This window comes from Nuphar pumila, chromosome 13 (genome assembly GCF_984573655.1).
Source record: "Nuphar pumila chromosome 13, dmNupPumi1.hap1.1, whole genome shotgun sequence".
Taxonomy (NCBI): Eukaryota; Viridiplantae; Streptophyta; class Magnoliopsida; order Nymphaeales; family Nymphaeaceae; genus Nuphar; species Nuphar pumila.
The window spans coordinates 11,744,721-11,758,441 of NC_143261.1; the positions used below are offsets into that span (position 1 = coordinate 11,744,721).

Below are 13,721 nucleotides of genomic sequence, written 5' to 3' on the forward strand. Positions count from 1 at the left end.
GCTAGACTGCTCGTTTGCTCAATTAAACCTTGGCATCTGCATTTTAGAGGATTGCTAAGGAACCCAATTGTGATTTTTGTACATTCACAAGTATATGAAATCATCACCATGTTAAGGACACGATTTGCATCTTTTACTTGTTCTGCTTTATATTGAGTGAATCACTCGTTCGTTGCGAGTAGACTAGAAAAGTGGTACAACCTACTCATTGTATGCCGCCCCATCATTGGGGAGGGTGGTGTATGTTCGCCCCCGATGATTCACTGAATCCCACGTCTGTGTTCGGGGGGTCGAATGAGCGCCACGTATTTACGCACATGGGGCTCGTATTCCCGTGTATGATGACATAACTTTGCATCAGACTCTGGTGTTGTTGCAAAGACTTAATCACCCTTACTTGCTTTTCTTGCTCTGAAATGACGGTTCGAGGAAATGACAAAAATATTCTCCATTCAAAAGTTTGGAAACCACAGTTCGAGAAAAGGACAAAAAAGTCCTCCATCCAGAAAGTTTGATGTTAACTATTTAAAGTGGAGACATTCCCTATTCATTAAACTCCTGCGCTATATGTTGTAACAGTAGCTCCCATTATTAACCCAAACTTTGCCTTCGTCTCCAGTCGAGGTTTCCGCCTTGTTTTTTATCCTGTTTTACAACACATTGTCGCCTTCTCGTGCCTGCCTTGTGTTACAAAACTTTTTTGTGTCTTCTCTTCATTTTTGCCGTCATTACTCGTTAGGCGTTATGAAAGAAAACAATGATGCACAAACATTCCAACCAGTGCCATTAAGGCGGCGTGAGTAGCTTTCCATCTCATCATGCTATGAATGAAGAAGGCATGTCGTCTTGTGTGCCATTAAGGCATTGTTTGGTTATTGCAGGTAGATCTCGTTCTTACGATGGTTGGAAACTTATCGATATTTGTAAGATGTTGCGACCTGTTGACAAGAATGCTTGTTTACACCTGCTAGGAAGGGCCTCTACCCCATCAGTTATCCTACATTCACTCATTATATGCATTATATCTCAAACTGCTGTAATAGTAACATACTCCCGTTTTTGTGAGATATATCTTTGTTAGTTAATATTGATTTGTTTGCTATTTTGCTCGATTTCTTCCGTATCGATTTGTAATTTATTGTGCGATATATTTATCGACCTTTTAGATATTATGGTTTTGTATTGTCGAGTTGTAAGTTATTATGCTGAACTGCCGTATCGATTTTCAATATATTATTCAATATTCATACCGCTTTGTAAGATATTATATGTTTTGTAATATGTATTTCTAAGATATTTGTACACAGACTATGAAAACGTGTGCGTGCAGAAACACATCGTTACACACATGCGGGGGCGATTTTCGCATTCATACCGCTGCTCTGTCAGCGATTTCTATTGAACTCTCTTTACAACCTCGTGGGTATAATGAGAGCGTTATCGTCAACACACATGTACGACATGTATCTTTTATTGGCATGGTAAGTGACAACTCTATGCTCAGTATAAGCAAATATCAAACTGCACTTGCTTTGATACTGTCATTCATTAAATCGTTTCTTTGACTTGCTTAACCTTATCGATATCTGTTGTTATATGCATCCTAATTAAATCGTAGTAAACGTATGCGCTTGATATATTGCTTACAAAACGTTCCACTTTCTTCTCTTCTTTTTCGTTGTTGTTAGGCATTATGGAAGAAAGCAATGATGCACAAACATTCCAACCAGTGCCATTAAGGCGGCGTGAGTAGCTTTCCATCTCATCATGCTATCGATGAAGAAGGCATGTTGTCTTATGTGTCATTAAGGCATTGTTTGGTTATTGCAGGTAGATCTTGTTCTTACGATGGTTGGAAACTTATCGATATTTGTAAGACGCTGGGACCTGTTGACAAGAATGCTTGTTTACAAATGCTAGGAAGGGCCTCTACCCCATCAGGTATCCTACATTCACTCATTATATGCATTGTATCTCAAACCGCTGTAATAGTAACATACTCCCATTTTTGTGAGATATATCTTTGTTAGTTAATATCGATTTGTTTGCTATTTTGCTGCAAACACCAATTGATATATTGCTTAAAACTTTGTTGAGCTTATCATCAGGTTGTAATAAAGATGATGTAGCTCAATCAATTGAAAGATCTGGAGAATTGAACATATATACTAATGACGCAACTGAAGAATTGAACATCTGCGCTAATAATCCACATAAAAAGAAGGGTGCAGGCTTTAGACCCACTCTTGACTTGAATGTTCCAGTAGAAGAAATGCAATGCAATAATGAGGTAGATTACCATAACAGTGCACATGATAAAAGAGTAGGCACCGGGAATGTAAATTGAAGCACACTAGACTTGAATGTTCCAGTAGTGGAAATGCAATTCAATAATGAGGTAGATTTTGATGTCAGTAGACATAATAAAAGTGTAGGAACTGGGAATGTACATGGAATTACACTTGACTCTATTCCTGTAGAAGGAATGCAGTTTAATAACGAGGAAGCTGCATATAAATTTTACAATGATTATTCCTTAAAAGTTGACTTTAGTGTGAGAAGGTTTTCTTGGTCAAAAAATGCACAGGGTGTCTTGGCTAGAAAGACATATGTTTGTTCCAAGCAAGGTTGGAAGTCATCAATGGGAAATCCAACAAGGAGCAAGCCAGAATCAAGATGTGGATGTCAAGCGAGAATGGTTTTGAGAAGACATCTGAATGAGAAATTTGTAGTTCGTACTTTAATCAGTGATCATAATCATGATTTATCTGCATCATTATTGACTCCTATGCTAAGGTTACATCGTAAAGTAACTGTAGCGCATGCTGCAATGGCTGAAATAGCCGATAGCGCCGACATTGCACCAAGGAAGACATACAATTTGTTTGCCCACATAGACGGTGGTCGCGATAATGTGCCATTCACACCTTTAGATCTAAGAAACCACTTGAGAAGGAAGAAGACAAATAACATGAAGAAAGGAGAAATATGTTCTTTGGTTGATTACTTACAGAATAAATCAAGCAATGAACATGGTTTCTTTAGTGCAATGCAAGTGGATGAAGATGGATATGCTGTAAATATGTTTTGGGTAGATTCAAAGTCAAGAGTAGATTACGAATGCTTCAATGATGTGCTTGTATATGATACTACAGTAAAGGTTAATACTGAACAATGGCCATTTGCGCAGTTTGTCGGAGTGAACCATCACACACAGAGTTGTATATTAGGCGGGGCATTTTTGTATGACCAGACCAAGGAAAGCTTTGAGTGGTTGTTCAAAGTATTTACACAGGCAATGAACGAGAAGCAACCTGAAGCTGTACTGACAGATGATGATTACGCAATTGTGGCTGCAGTGCTTCATGTGTGGCCAGATGCACATCATTGCCTATGTTTGTGATATATCTTTCAAAATGCAGCAAAGAACATATGACACATATTTAATCAGAAGACAGGGTTTGACAAAAAGTTTACTAGGTGTGTGCTTGAGAGTGTAGACGAGATCACCTTTATGTCTGATTGGGAGGAAATGATTCAGACATACGACCTTGAAGATTGTGTGTGGTTACAAAATTTATATGCAGAAAAAGAGAAGTAGGCATTGGCATATGGAAGACAATACTTTTATGCTGGTATGATAAGCACACAAAGAGCTGAATCTATGCATGCCATGCTGAAGAAAACCATGTATTCATGTTTAACAATGTTTCATTTCATGGAACAATATGAATTATTTGTAGACGGTCTAAGACAGAATGAGCTTGAACAAGACGTGAAATGCTTCAATACACGACCTCTAACTTTTGGCATGAAAATATTGATGCGACCTGCAGCTCTGTATACACTAACTGTATTTGAATGGATCAAGAAAGATGTGTTATATGTCATGAATTGCAAAATAGAAGGACTCGTGCAAACCGAGAATATGCACAAATACCATATTTTATGACAGGGCGAAAAGCATCACGAAAGGTGAGAAGCACATGTCACGTACAATGCTGACAACGAAAGACTTGAATATTTGTGCAAAATGTATGAATTCAAAGGTATTTTATGCTGTCATGCATTAAAGACACTCAATCAAGAGAAGATACAAGAAATACCATAGTCTTACATAATGCGAAGATGGAATAGACATGCAAAGATTAAAACAATTGTTATGGACAATGTGAGTAAATCTGGTGTTGACGAGAAGTGCCACATAGCCTCCTGTTACCAACAACTGCGCAGGTCATTTATGCATGTTGCTGATTTGGCATCGAGAAGTGAAGAAGGCTATGTATTCGTGAGAAAAGCTTCAATGGAGTTACTTGAAAACTTGGAGTTAATTCACCTTAAGTCCGTTGCAGCGAATGAATACCAGTCGAAGATAATGGAATCGAACAACGTAGGTGAAAATCATGTTTCGCTTGACACTCCTGAGAAGTTGCGCCAAAGCGTAAACATTATCTTCAACAAGTCAGTAGTGAACGTTGTTGATTATGATGGATATATTTATGAAGCGAAGGGTATGAAAAGAAAACCTGCCTCTGATCGCAGTCGTCGGAGGGCAAATGGTGCACTAGAATTGGTTGGCAAGAAAAGGACTAACAAACAACCAACCTGTAATAAAAAACAACAAAGCCCTTCGAATGAACAGGTATGTAAGACATTATATTGCTTTCCATTACGTGAAGCTTGTCAATATCTAACTCGTTTAATGTCCAACATGCAGTAATACCCTATAGAATTAACACTAAATGTTGAAACCTTCATTCCTCTTGATCAGATTTCCGGCAATGATAGCTTCAGTTTTACAAGTCTTTTGGTATGTAATCAATGTTGGGAGGAGGTTTGCATTTCTTGTGAAACTTAATGCAGTGTCTTATATTTTCTATTTCATGACAGGCTCTGATGCATTCGACAGATAGATATGGGACACATGAATCTCGTGTGGGCTATTAATTTAGTTGTCATGCCCCTTTGCATGACCCGATTTCCACATTGTCGGATTTGTTAAGAGTTTATAGTGATTTGTCAGTGACGACTTGCGGTCTGTGGTTGGATTTACTTAAATCGATAGATAGCGATTTGTGGCTTTCGCAGGAAGTCGATTTATGACATCACTGAATGGCGATTTGTGGTTATCGTTGAATAACGATTTGTGGCATCGCAGCATAGTGATTTGCGGGTATTGTTGAAATGTCAATCCAAGCGGGGTGAAAAGGGTTGTTCTAGTAAGCTTTTTTGGGCCATTGATCAAGGTTGCAATTCATTTTATGATCTGAGTAAGCTTTCATCTGCGTTTTTCAGGTATGTGGTTGCACAATGTTGGACTTGTGTAATGATAATAAAAAGAAATCATTTTATGATCCGAGGTTTTTGGTTGATTTAAACAATTTCTTTATTTATTGAATTGCGATTTACATCCAATAAATAGAATGTGTCCCAACATAGCTGCCAATCTACTTCCAAGATAGTGTCATGTTCACAAGCTATGAGTGCCCTTTTTTTTCTTTATACTTGTGCTTCTTGACAATTTTTTTATGGTGCATGCTCGCCCCTCGCAACTAATAATCCTTTAAGCCCTTATCGACAAGAAAAATTGCTGGGTCTACATGATAAATCGCCTTAAGGTATAAACATCTTGTAAAATAGATTATTATTTTATTTATCGTAATTTGCACTTTAGAAGTCTTTTGGTATGTAATCAATGTTGGGAGGAGGTTTGCATTTACTGTGAAACTTGTAGTATGTGTCTTATATTTTCTATTTCAATGTTGGGAGGAGGTTTGCGCTTTACAAGTATTCCATTTATAACTTGCAAACATGACACTATCTTGAAAGTAGATTGGCAGCTATGTTGGGACACATTCTATTTATTGGATGTAAATCGCAATTCAATAAATAAAGAACTTGTTTAAATCAACCAAAAAAACTCAGATTATAAAATGATTTCTTTTTATTATCATTACTCAAGTCCAACATTGTGCAACCACCTACCTGAAAAACGCAGGTGAAAGCTTACTCAGATCATAAAATGAATCACAACCTTGATCAATGGCCCAATAAAACTTATTTGAACAACCCTTCTTAGCCCGCTTAGATTGACATTCCAACAATACCCCCAAATCACTATGCTGCGATACCACAAATCGCTATTCAACGATAACAACAAATCGCCATTCAGTGATGTCATGAATTGGCTTCTTGCAGAAGCCACAAATCGCTGACCGGCTCACAACACAAACTATCCAGCGATGGGTGTGCCATCCTTCTAGCGGTGGCTCGTTGACAAGTATCCAAAGATAGTTGTGGCTGTTAAAGAGAAGAAAACAACAAATAATGAAAATGGAGTTGAGTTCATAGACACAAACAGACCAAACCCCAACAGGATTGAGTATGATAATCTTTATCTTGACATGAATGGGATCATACACCCTTGCACAAGTACATTATTCATGAAAATTTTTTATTTATCGTATATTATTCATTGATTATGGTGGTTGAGTAGTAGATCTTTTGGCTCATAAATAGTCGCACAAGTACTAGACGGTGTGATTATCTTCTACTTCGTCAACCAGCAACAGTCAAACCAACGGTTCCTTTATAAACCTGGAGTTCCTCCCTCGAACATGTAACCAGCTAAAACACAAACTATCCAGCGACGAAGACAAATCGATGTCCAGCTGACAGCACACATCGCTTTCCCGCGATAACCACAACTCGCTATGCAGCAAATACAAAGTCCACTTACGCAACTCCAAGTGATAGCCACAAATCAAAGCTTACACTTCCGGACAATTAAATCGTCATTCAACTGATGATCACTACTACAAATCATTGTCCAGCGAATACGAAGGACAACCTCAACAAGATCAGGCGGCGCGCTTGGAATTCTGCTGCAGAATTAAATAAGGAGAGAAACCAGTCACAAACAACTTTGAATGTAACACCATAATTGTTTTTCATTGTAATCCATCACTTATAAGACCGAATGCTTTTAAGATTTCTAGAGTGTAAGAATCAATATGTGCAAATCGGTCCACCAATGGTGTTAGGACTGTTTTGCTGTAAGCTTGCATTCGAGGTTTGTTTACTTCATTTTTCACTAGACAAAAGGTCTCCGTAATTATTACCGTTATCTCAGTAAGGTAGGCCTTCTTGAAATCCAGTGGACTATGGCAATTATTCCTCTTCTCCTTTCTCTTCTTTTTCGTTTGTATTGATCGAGGTCATAAGACCACCTCATCCAATCGATGTACTACTTACAGGCCTCACATGTTCCACAGTACTCTACGAGGAAAGGGAAATAGGTTCTCAATAGGCGGTCCTAGTAAGGAACAAAACATTTGCTGTTTACAAATCGCAATACACATATGCGTTATGTACGGACAACAAAGGATGTATCGTAATTTTTTGATTTATCGTACATTATTCATTGATCACGGTGGTTGAGCAGTAGATCTTTTGGCTCATAAATAGTCGCACAAGTACTGGATGGTGTGATTATCTTCTACTACGTGAACCAGCAATAGTCAAACCGACGGTTCCTTTATAAACCTGGAGTTTCTCCTTCGAACATGTAACCAGCTACATAGAAAATTATGGTCGGTGAGGCAAAGGAAGATAACTACATGACCAACAATGGCGAATCATGCGTATATTGTCTACACATAATCTCCATTTTCATCAAAATTTGTCTCTTTTATGTCGTATTTGTGATTTGTGTTGTGTGCTCTATAATGTAATTTCAATACTGTTCATTGCAATGTCCTTGTTCATTTCAATAGAACATCCACCAACGAAGTTGGGTGAGAACTTAGTAAATCACTCCTGCAGGACATTAAAAAAATGCACAATGAATTCGCACAATGCAACATGATCAATAATTTTGTTCGTATGAAAGTAGTAGGAGTTGTCTATATACGTAAGCCATGTGTACGTACGTTAACAACACCATATTTGCTGCAAACAAACTATATCCGATTTCGTCAGTTATATTAAAAGCAACGCGCCAAGCAAGATTATAAGCATCGTCAGCCCGTATTTCATGATATATCAGTTGTATTTTATGTTGCTTTTGGTTATTGATTTAGTCCAGTTGATTCGTATGTTAACATTGTTGTTAACAAGGTTTCAGTTTGCAGACTATCTTACGCCGTTTGCCATACTCTAGTGGGATTAAAGACGACCTACCTTATTGGGTTAACGATAATCATTGCAGAGACATTTTGTCTAACGAAAAAGTAAGTAAACAACCCTAGAGTGCAAGGTTACAGCATAACAGTGCTAACAACATTTTTTACGATCCATTTGCAGATATTGATTCCTACACTCTGGCATTCTGAAAAGCATTGAGTCTTATACGTGATGGATTTACACGAAAAACAACTACGGTGTTACAATTCGTTGGAAGTTGACAGTGGTTTACGACTTGACATTTCTCATCTCGTAAGATTCCATCTATATGAGTATCATGTCGTGTACTGGGGTCATGAATTTACTTTGAGCTGCATTATTCTCAGATCGGTTTCGTCAAAGCCATTTTGGGAGTCGACGTTAGCGAGTGGATCTATCGCACGACATACCATGCTCCTTTACAAAATAATGGCGTTGATTGTGGCGTATTTGTAATGAAGTACATTGAAGCGATATATAATGGTGCAGAACCCTGTTTCGACGCTGTATGCCATTTCTTGGCCTCTGTTATTGGTGATTAAATGCATGTCTATTGGTTCCACATTACAATTTGTTTTTTGCAGGTTGATATACCTGGATTCCACGAAGAACTCTGCCAAAAATTGACGTCCTTTCTAATTGCGGAGGCAAAACTAACCGAGCCACCACGAGGATCTAAAAGGCAACGACCAACGATGCCCAACCCGCATGATTGACAGTCGTAGAATTAGATTGCGATGTATGCAATGAACGAAGCCTTCTAATGTTCGAAATGATAATAGTCAACATCGTTATGAAATGTTTGATGTTTAAACATCGCCCTATTGCTGACACACACGACTTGAAAATCGCAGAAGAGATTCGAGATGAATGCGGTAAACAAGAGCCATTAATGTCGCTTTCGTAATTACAAATAGTACACAGCGATAAGACGAGTTTGTTGTTGAGAAATGGTGGTCTAACATCATCTTCACTACTACTCCCATGAAATCTTGTGTAAGAATTTGATTTTTTTTTGCATTTTAAACGACCTTTCCTTTAATTATGATATTGCATACATATGAAAAAAGTCTACACGGATACCACAACTGCGTCGAAGCCGCCTATACACTCGATTCAAGAACAAGTCATTTTTTTAGAGATTGTCGGTTTGTCGGTTCCTTATTCGCGAAGCAAAGTGGAACACATCCTTAACCTGTGTGATGTGTCATTCAAATATTAATGAAACATCCTATCACCCTCCGTCAGTTTTCAAATAAATATGACATATTTAATAAACAAAGAGAAAATCTCAAATAAAATACCCTCCGCATTAATGAAATTGAACAATGACATGTCAGAGAGCTATTCTCAAAACTAATCAATGCGATTGGACCTGGTAGTTCAAAGCACAGTAGCACGTAGCGTGTGGGTTTGATTGTAGAAATATTTTTTGGTTTTATATAAATCCACAACTTCGTCCACACGCGTCCCAAGATATCGCCTTAGGTGTACATTATGGATTTACACCTCGACATTGGTCGTCCCGAGTCACTCTCATCTAGCCATGCACTGCATTCGTTCACGATGGGCATATATATTACGATTTCATTCTCGTAAGTTCAGCAACACAGCGATTCCATCACTATGAAAGTTTTTTGACTATCTTATAACACATATATGCATGCTTTCATCACTATGAAAGTTTTTTACAACCTTTGAACACATATATGCATCATTGAAGCACTATAAAAGTTTTTTTACAACATTAGAACACATATAAGAATGATTTCATCACTATAACAGTTTTTGACAACCTTAGAACACAAATATGCATGCTTGAAGCACTATGAGAGTTTTTTTACAACATTAGAACACATATAAGCATGAATTAATCACTATGAAAGTTTTTGACTGCCTTATAACACATATATATATGATTGAATCACTATAAAAGTTTTTTGACAACATTAGAACACATATAAGCACGATTCCATCACAATGAAAGTTTTTTGACTGCCTTATAACACATATATAAGCATGATTTCATCACTATAAAATTGTTTGACTACCTTAGAACACATATATGCTTGCTTGAATCACTATAAAAGTTTTTTGACAACCTTAGAACACATATATGCATAATTGAATCACTATGAGAGTTTTTTGACAACATTAGAACACATATAATCATGATTGTGATACAGAAGACATTTATTTGACAGCCTTATAACACATATATGCATGCTTGAATCACTATGATATTTTTTTGACAACCTTAGAACACATATCTGCATGATTGAATCACTATAATTTTTTTTTTCTGTTATCCTTAGAACACATATCTGAATTCTGTTAATGTCCTTCACTTTATTGCTAGTTAGTCTATATGTAATTCATTCATGTTACTTTGATTGCCTTAGATTAGGTGCATTACATATAATTTATTTCATTATATTTTATTTATCAATACTAACCTTTGTTTTCTCTTGTAGGATGCTAAAGATAATCAGCGTAGAGGAGCTGATAGAGGCATGGATGAAGGGGCAGATCGAGACAAAGAAGAAGATGATGCTCAGAATCTTGGCAATGATTAGATTTATGTGCTGAATTTGTTGTACCTTCTTGTTGTTTCAAAAGAAACTCTTTGTAAATGTTCACTTATAAATAATTAGAACTTGACAAGGATTATAGTGGATCGCTAAATTATTTCAATTGCTTTGTATATGTATTTTTTATGTATACTTTATTTTTTATACACAGGTTATATAAATTGTATAACGAGAAATTTTTTCTCGATATTTATATTTCAAATAAATTTTTTTAATTTTTTTTTATTGTTTGCGATGGATTAACGATGGATAATATCCATTGCTAATTAGTATCAGCCTCCAATTTAGCGATGGATTAGGGACAAATATTTATCCGTCAGAAAACTGAATCGACCGATGTTTTGCGACGGATTGTAATCCATTGCAATTCTGTCGCTACATTAGCGACAAAATTATCGATGGATGCGTATCTGTCGTAAAACCAAATCTCTGCGGATTAACGATGGCCTTGCGATGAATCATGGCATTCGTTAATTCATCGCAAATTAGCGACGAAAGTAGCGATATATATTTTTTGTCACTAATTAGCGACTAGAAAATTGTGATGAAAGTTATCTGTGGCTAATCCGTCGCTAACCCATCGCTAAACTGTTTAGCGACGGATTACGATCGTCGCTAATCCACATATTTCTTGTAGTGATATGATATCTCATATGATATGATTTTATTATGTGTAGAGACCTCATGCATCAATTTTTTATTTTATGATGGGTTGAATTGAAAATAAACCATAAGGTGATTACAATTAGATTATGGTCCCCAAACCATATATAGTAGTTATTTTCTTTTGCCTCTCTATCATCAGGAAATAAAACTATCTCTCTCTTATTAGGTTTAAAAAAGAATAAATTGTCACATATAGAGGTTTTGGAAGATCATACAGGTAAAGATCTACCGGAGTACTAATGGATTCAGGTATGTTTCTGCATCAAAATTTTGTTTTTGTTTTTTTCAATGATTTAGCACGAACAAGTTAATGATCATGAAAGATCTTTGATAAATCGGCGCTCTCTTCTAGGCACTTGAAAGAGGGCAGGCTATTCCTCCCTTAAGCAAAATTCCGAGCGCCAAACATCTCTCCAAAAACTGATGGAGATGCCATCTTTGAGCTTCACCTTGACACCATGTATAAAGATACCCAACACTTGAAGCAGTCCCTTCCAAAACCCAGCTCTTCCATTTGTAATCATGAGTCCATTGCTAAGGCCACCCTCTAAAGTTGTATTTTTCTTTTATGACCTTGGACATTGGACACCATTGAATCCTCCGTGGTGACAATCCACCACCAATTTGCAAGGCCTTATTAAAGCGTTTCAAATCCATTAAAACAAGGAACGGACCATTGAAACAAGACTTTTTTTAATAAAAAAATTTATTTAACTAGGCATAAAGATTAAACTGATCGGAGGGCTAGCAATCAAATGAGAAATCACGGTTCTTGAAAGTTCGGTCAAGTTTGTGGGGGCGTGAAAAAACTCAAAACGATGTACGGTGGAGATTAAATATAACCAATGATGGGGCCGCATACAATGAGTAGGTTGTACCACTTTTCTAGTCTACTCGCAACGAACGAGTGATTCACTCAATATAAAGCAGAACAAGTAAAAGATGCAAATCGTGTCCTTAACATGGTGATGATTTCATATACTTGTGAATGTACAAAAATCACAATTGGGTTCCTTAGCAATCCTCTAAAATGCAGATGCCAAGGTTTAATTGAGCAAACGAGCAGTCTAGCTCAACACCCTGTAATAATGTTAAGGAGGGAAACCCTGGCTTGGATCAAACACCTGAAAACAACCGCCAACTCCTCGTCAGTTTTCCTCAAGGTAAGATCCAATGATTCCATCAGTCTTTGTGCATCTTGAACACTGTCCTTCTTCACTGTCTTGGATGAATGGCTATAAAGTGCTAGTATAGCCATATCTGCCCTCTCTATTTCACTGCTGTCATCTTGATCACCTTCCTGATTTTCATGGCCCTTGGAACCCAATAATCTCAATCTTGAGAAGATGGATTGTGTTGCCTTGCGACCACAGACGGTCGAGCTAAGGCTGCTGAAGATGGAAACCGCAGCAGACCTTGCATTCTTGAAGACTTCATCAACCATGTCAAGGTTGTCATTTGAAAAGCATACATGTTTTTCCATACTTTTCAATAATCTTAGACACTTGATCATGTCCTTTTTCATTCTCTTCCTGGAGCACTGGTAGGCACAAATGCCAGCTTCCAGACCAGCATCACCTCTACGAAGCATGGAACGAAGGGATTGATGTTGCTCCCTCAACTGCAACAAGGAGTCCTTCACCATCCCACAAACATCCAATAAGCTGAGGAAGTCATCCAACAACTCTCTCACCAAGCTCTCTTTGCCACATAGAGCCTGTTGGATGAGAGGGAGTTGGATAAAAGCAATGATGGAACTGTACAAGTCCTTGAAGTGGCAAAGTCCAGTGGCCAATTGTGCCTTCCTTATAGGAGAGTCTTCCCAAGCCTTAACCAAATGAAGGTACTCCTGCACTTGCACCAAGTTGGGGTGGGATTTTGATGGAAAGCTAGTGGAACGAATGTGGAAAGATTTTGCAGAAGTTGCCATCTTCTCTTTCTTTTCCTTTGGAAGTGAAGGCAAAACCATCACCAAGATGATGATGATGGTGAACGCTTTCTTGGCCCTTCTTATAAAGCTTGCATTGGGGGAACAAATGGAATCTTTCATTGGAACATGTTGTGAGATGAGCATGTGGTGTATCAAGGGGTTTCTCAGCCGTGTCTACCATTGTCTCCGTTAGGTAAGAAATCATTTCATTTTGTTTAAGCGTGGAAATGAGGTGGACCATGTGGCTCATCAGGGTCCTTGTCCCTTCCAGATTCCCTCATATATTGGTACACTTTACTCCTGATGGCAATTGATTGTCCACGAGTGCCTTGTCCTTGGTCTACTGCCCAGCATACATTGCTACATATAAA

General features: G+C 37.6%; 1 protein-coding gene across 1 annotated transcript; it reads right to left on the minus strand.

Moving 5' to 3' along the window:
- Nucleotides 1–12,492: 12,492 nt before the first annotated feature.
- Nucleotides 12,493–13,350, minus strand: LOC149817764 (uncharacterized). The gene has a single exon (XM_089986076.1). The coding sequence runs from the start codon at nucleotides 13,348–13,350 to the stop codon at nucleotides 12,493–12,495; it is 858 nt and encodes a 285-aa protein (XP_089842202.1).
- Nucleotides 13,351–13,721: the final 371 nt, after the last annotated feature.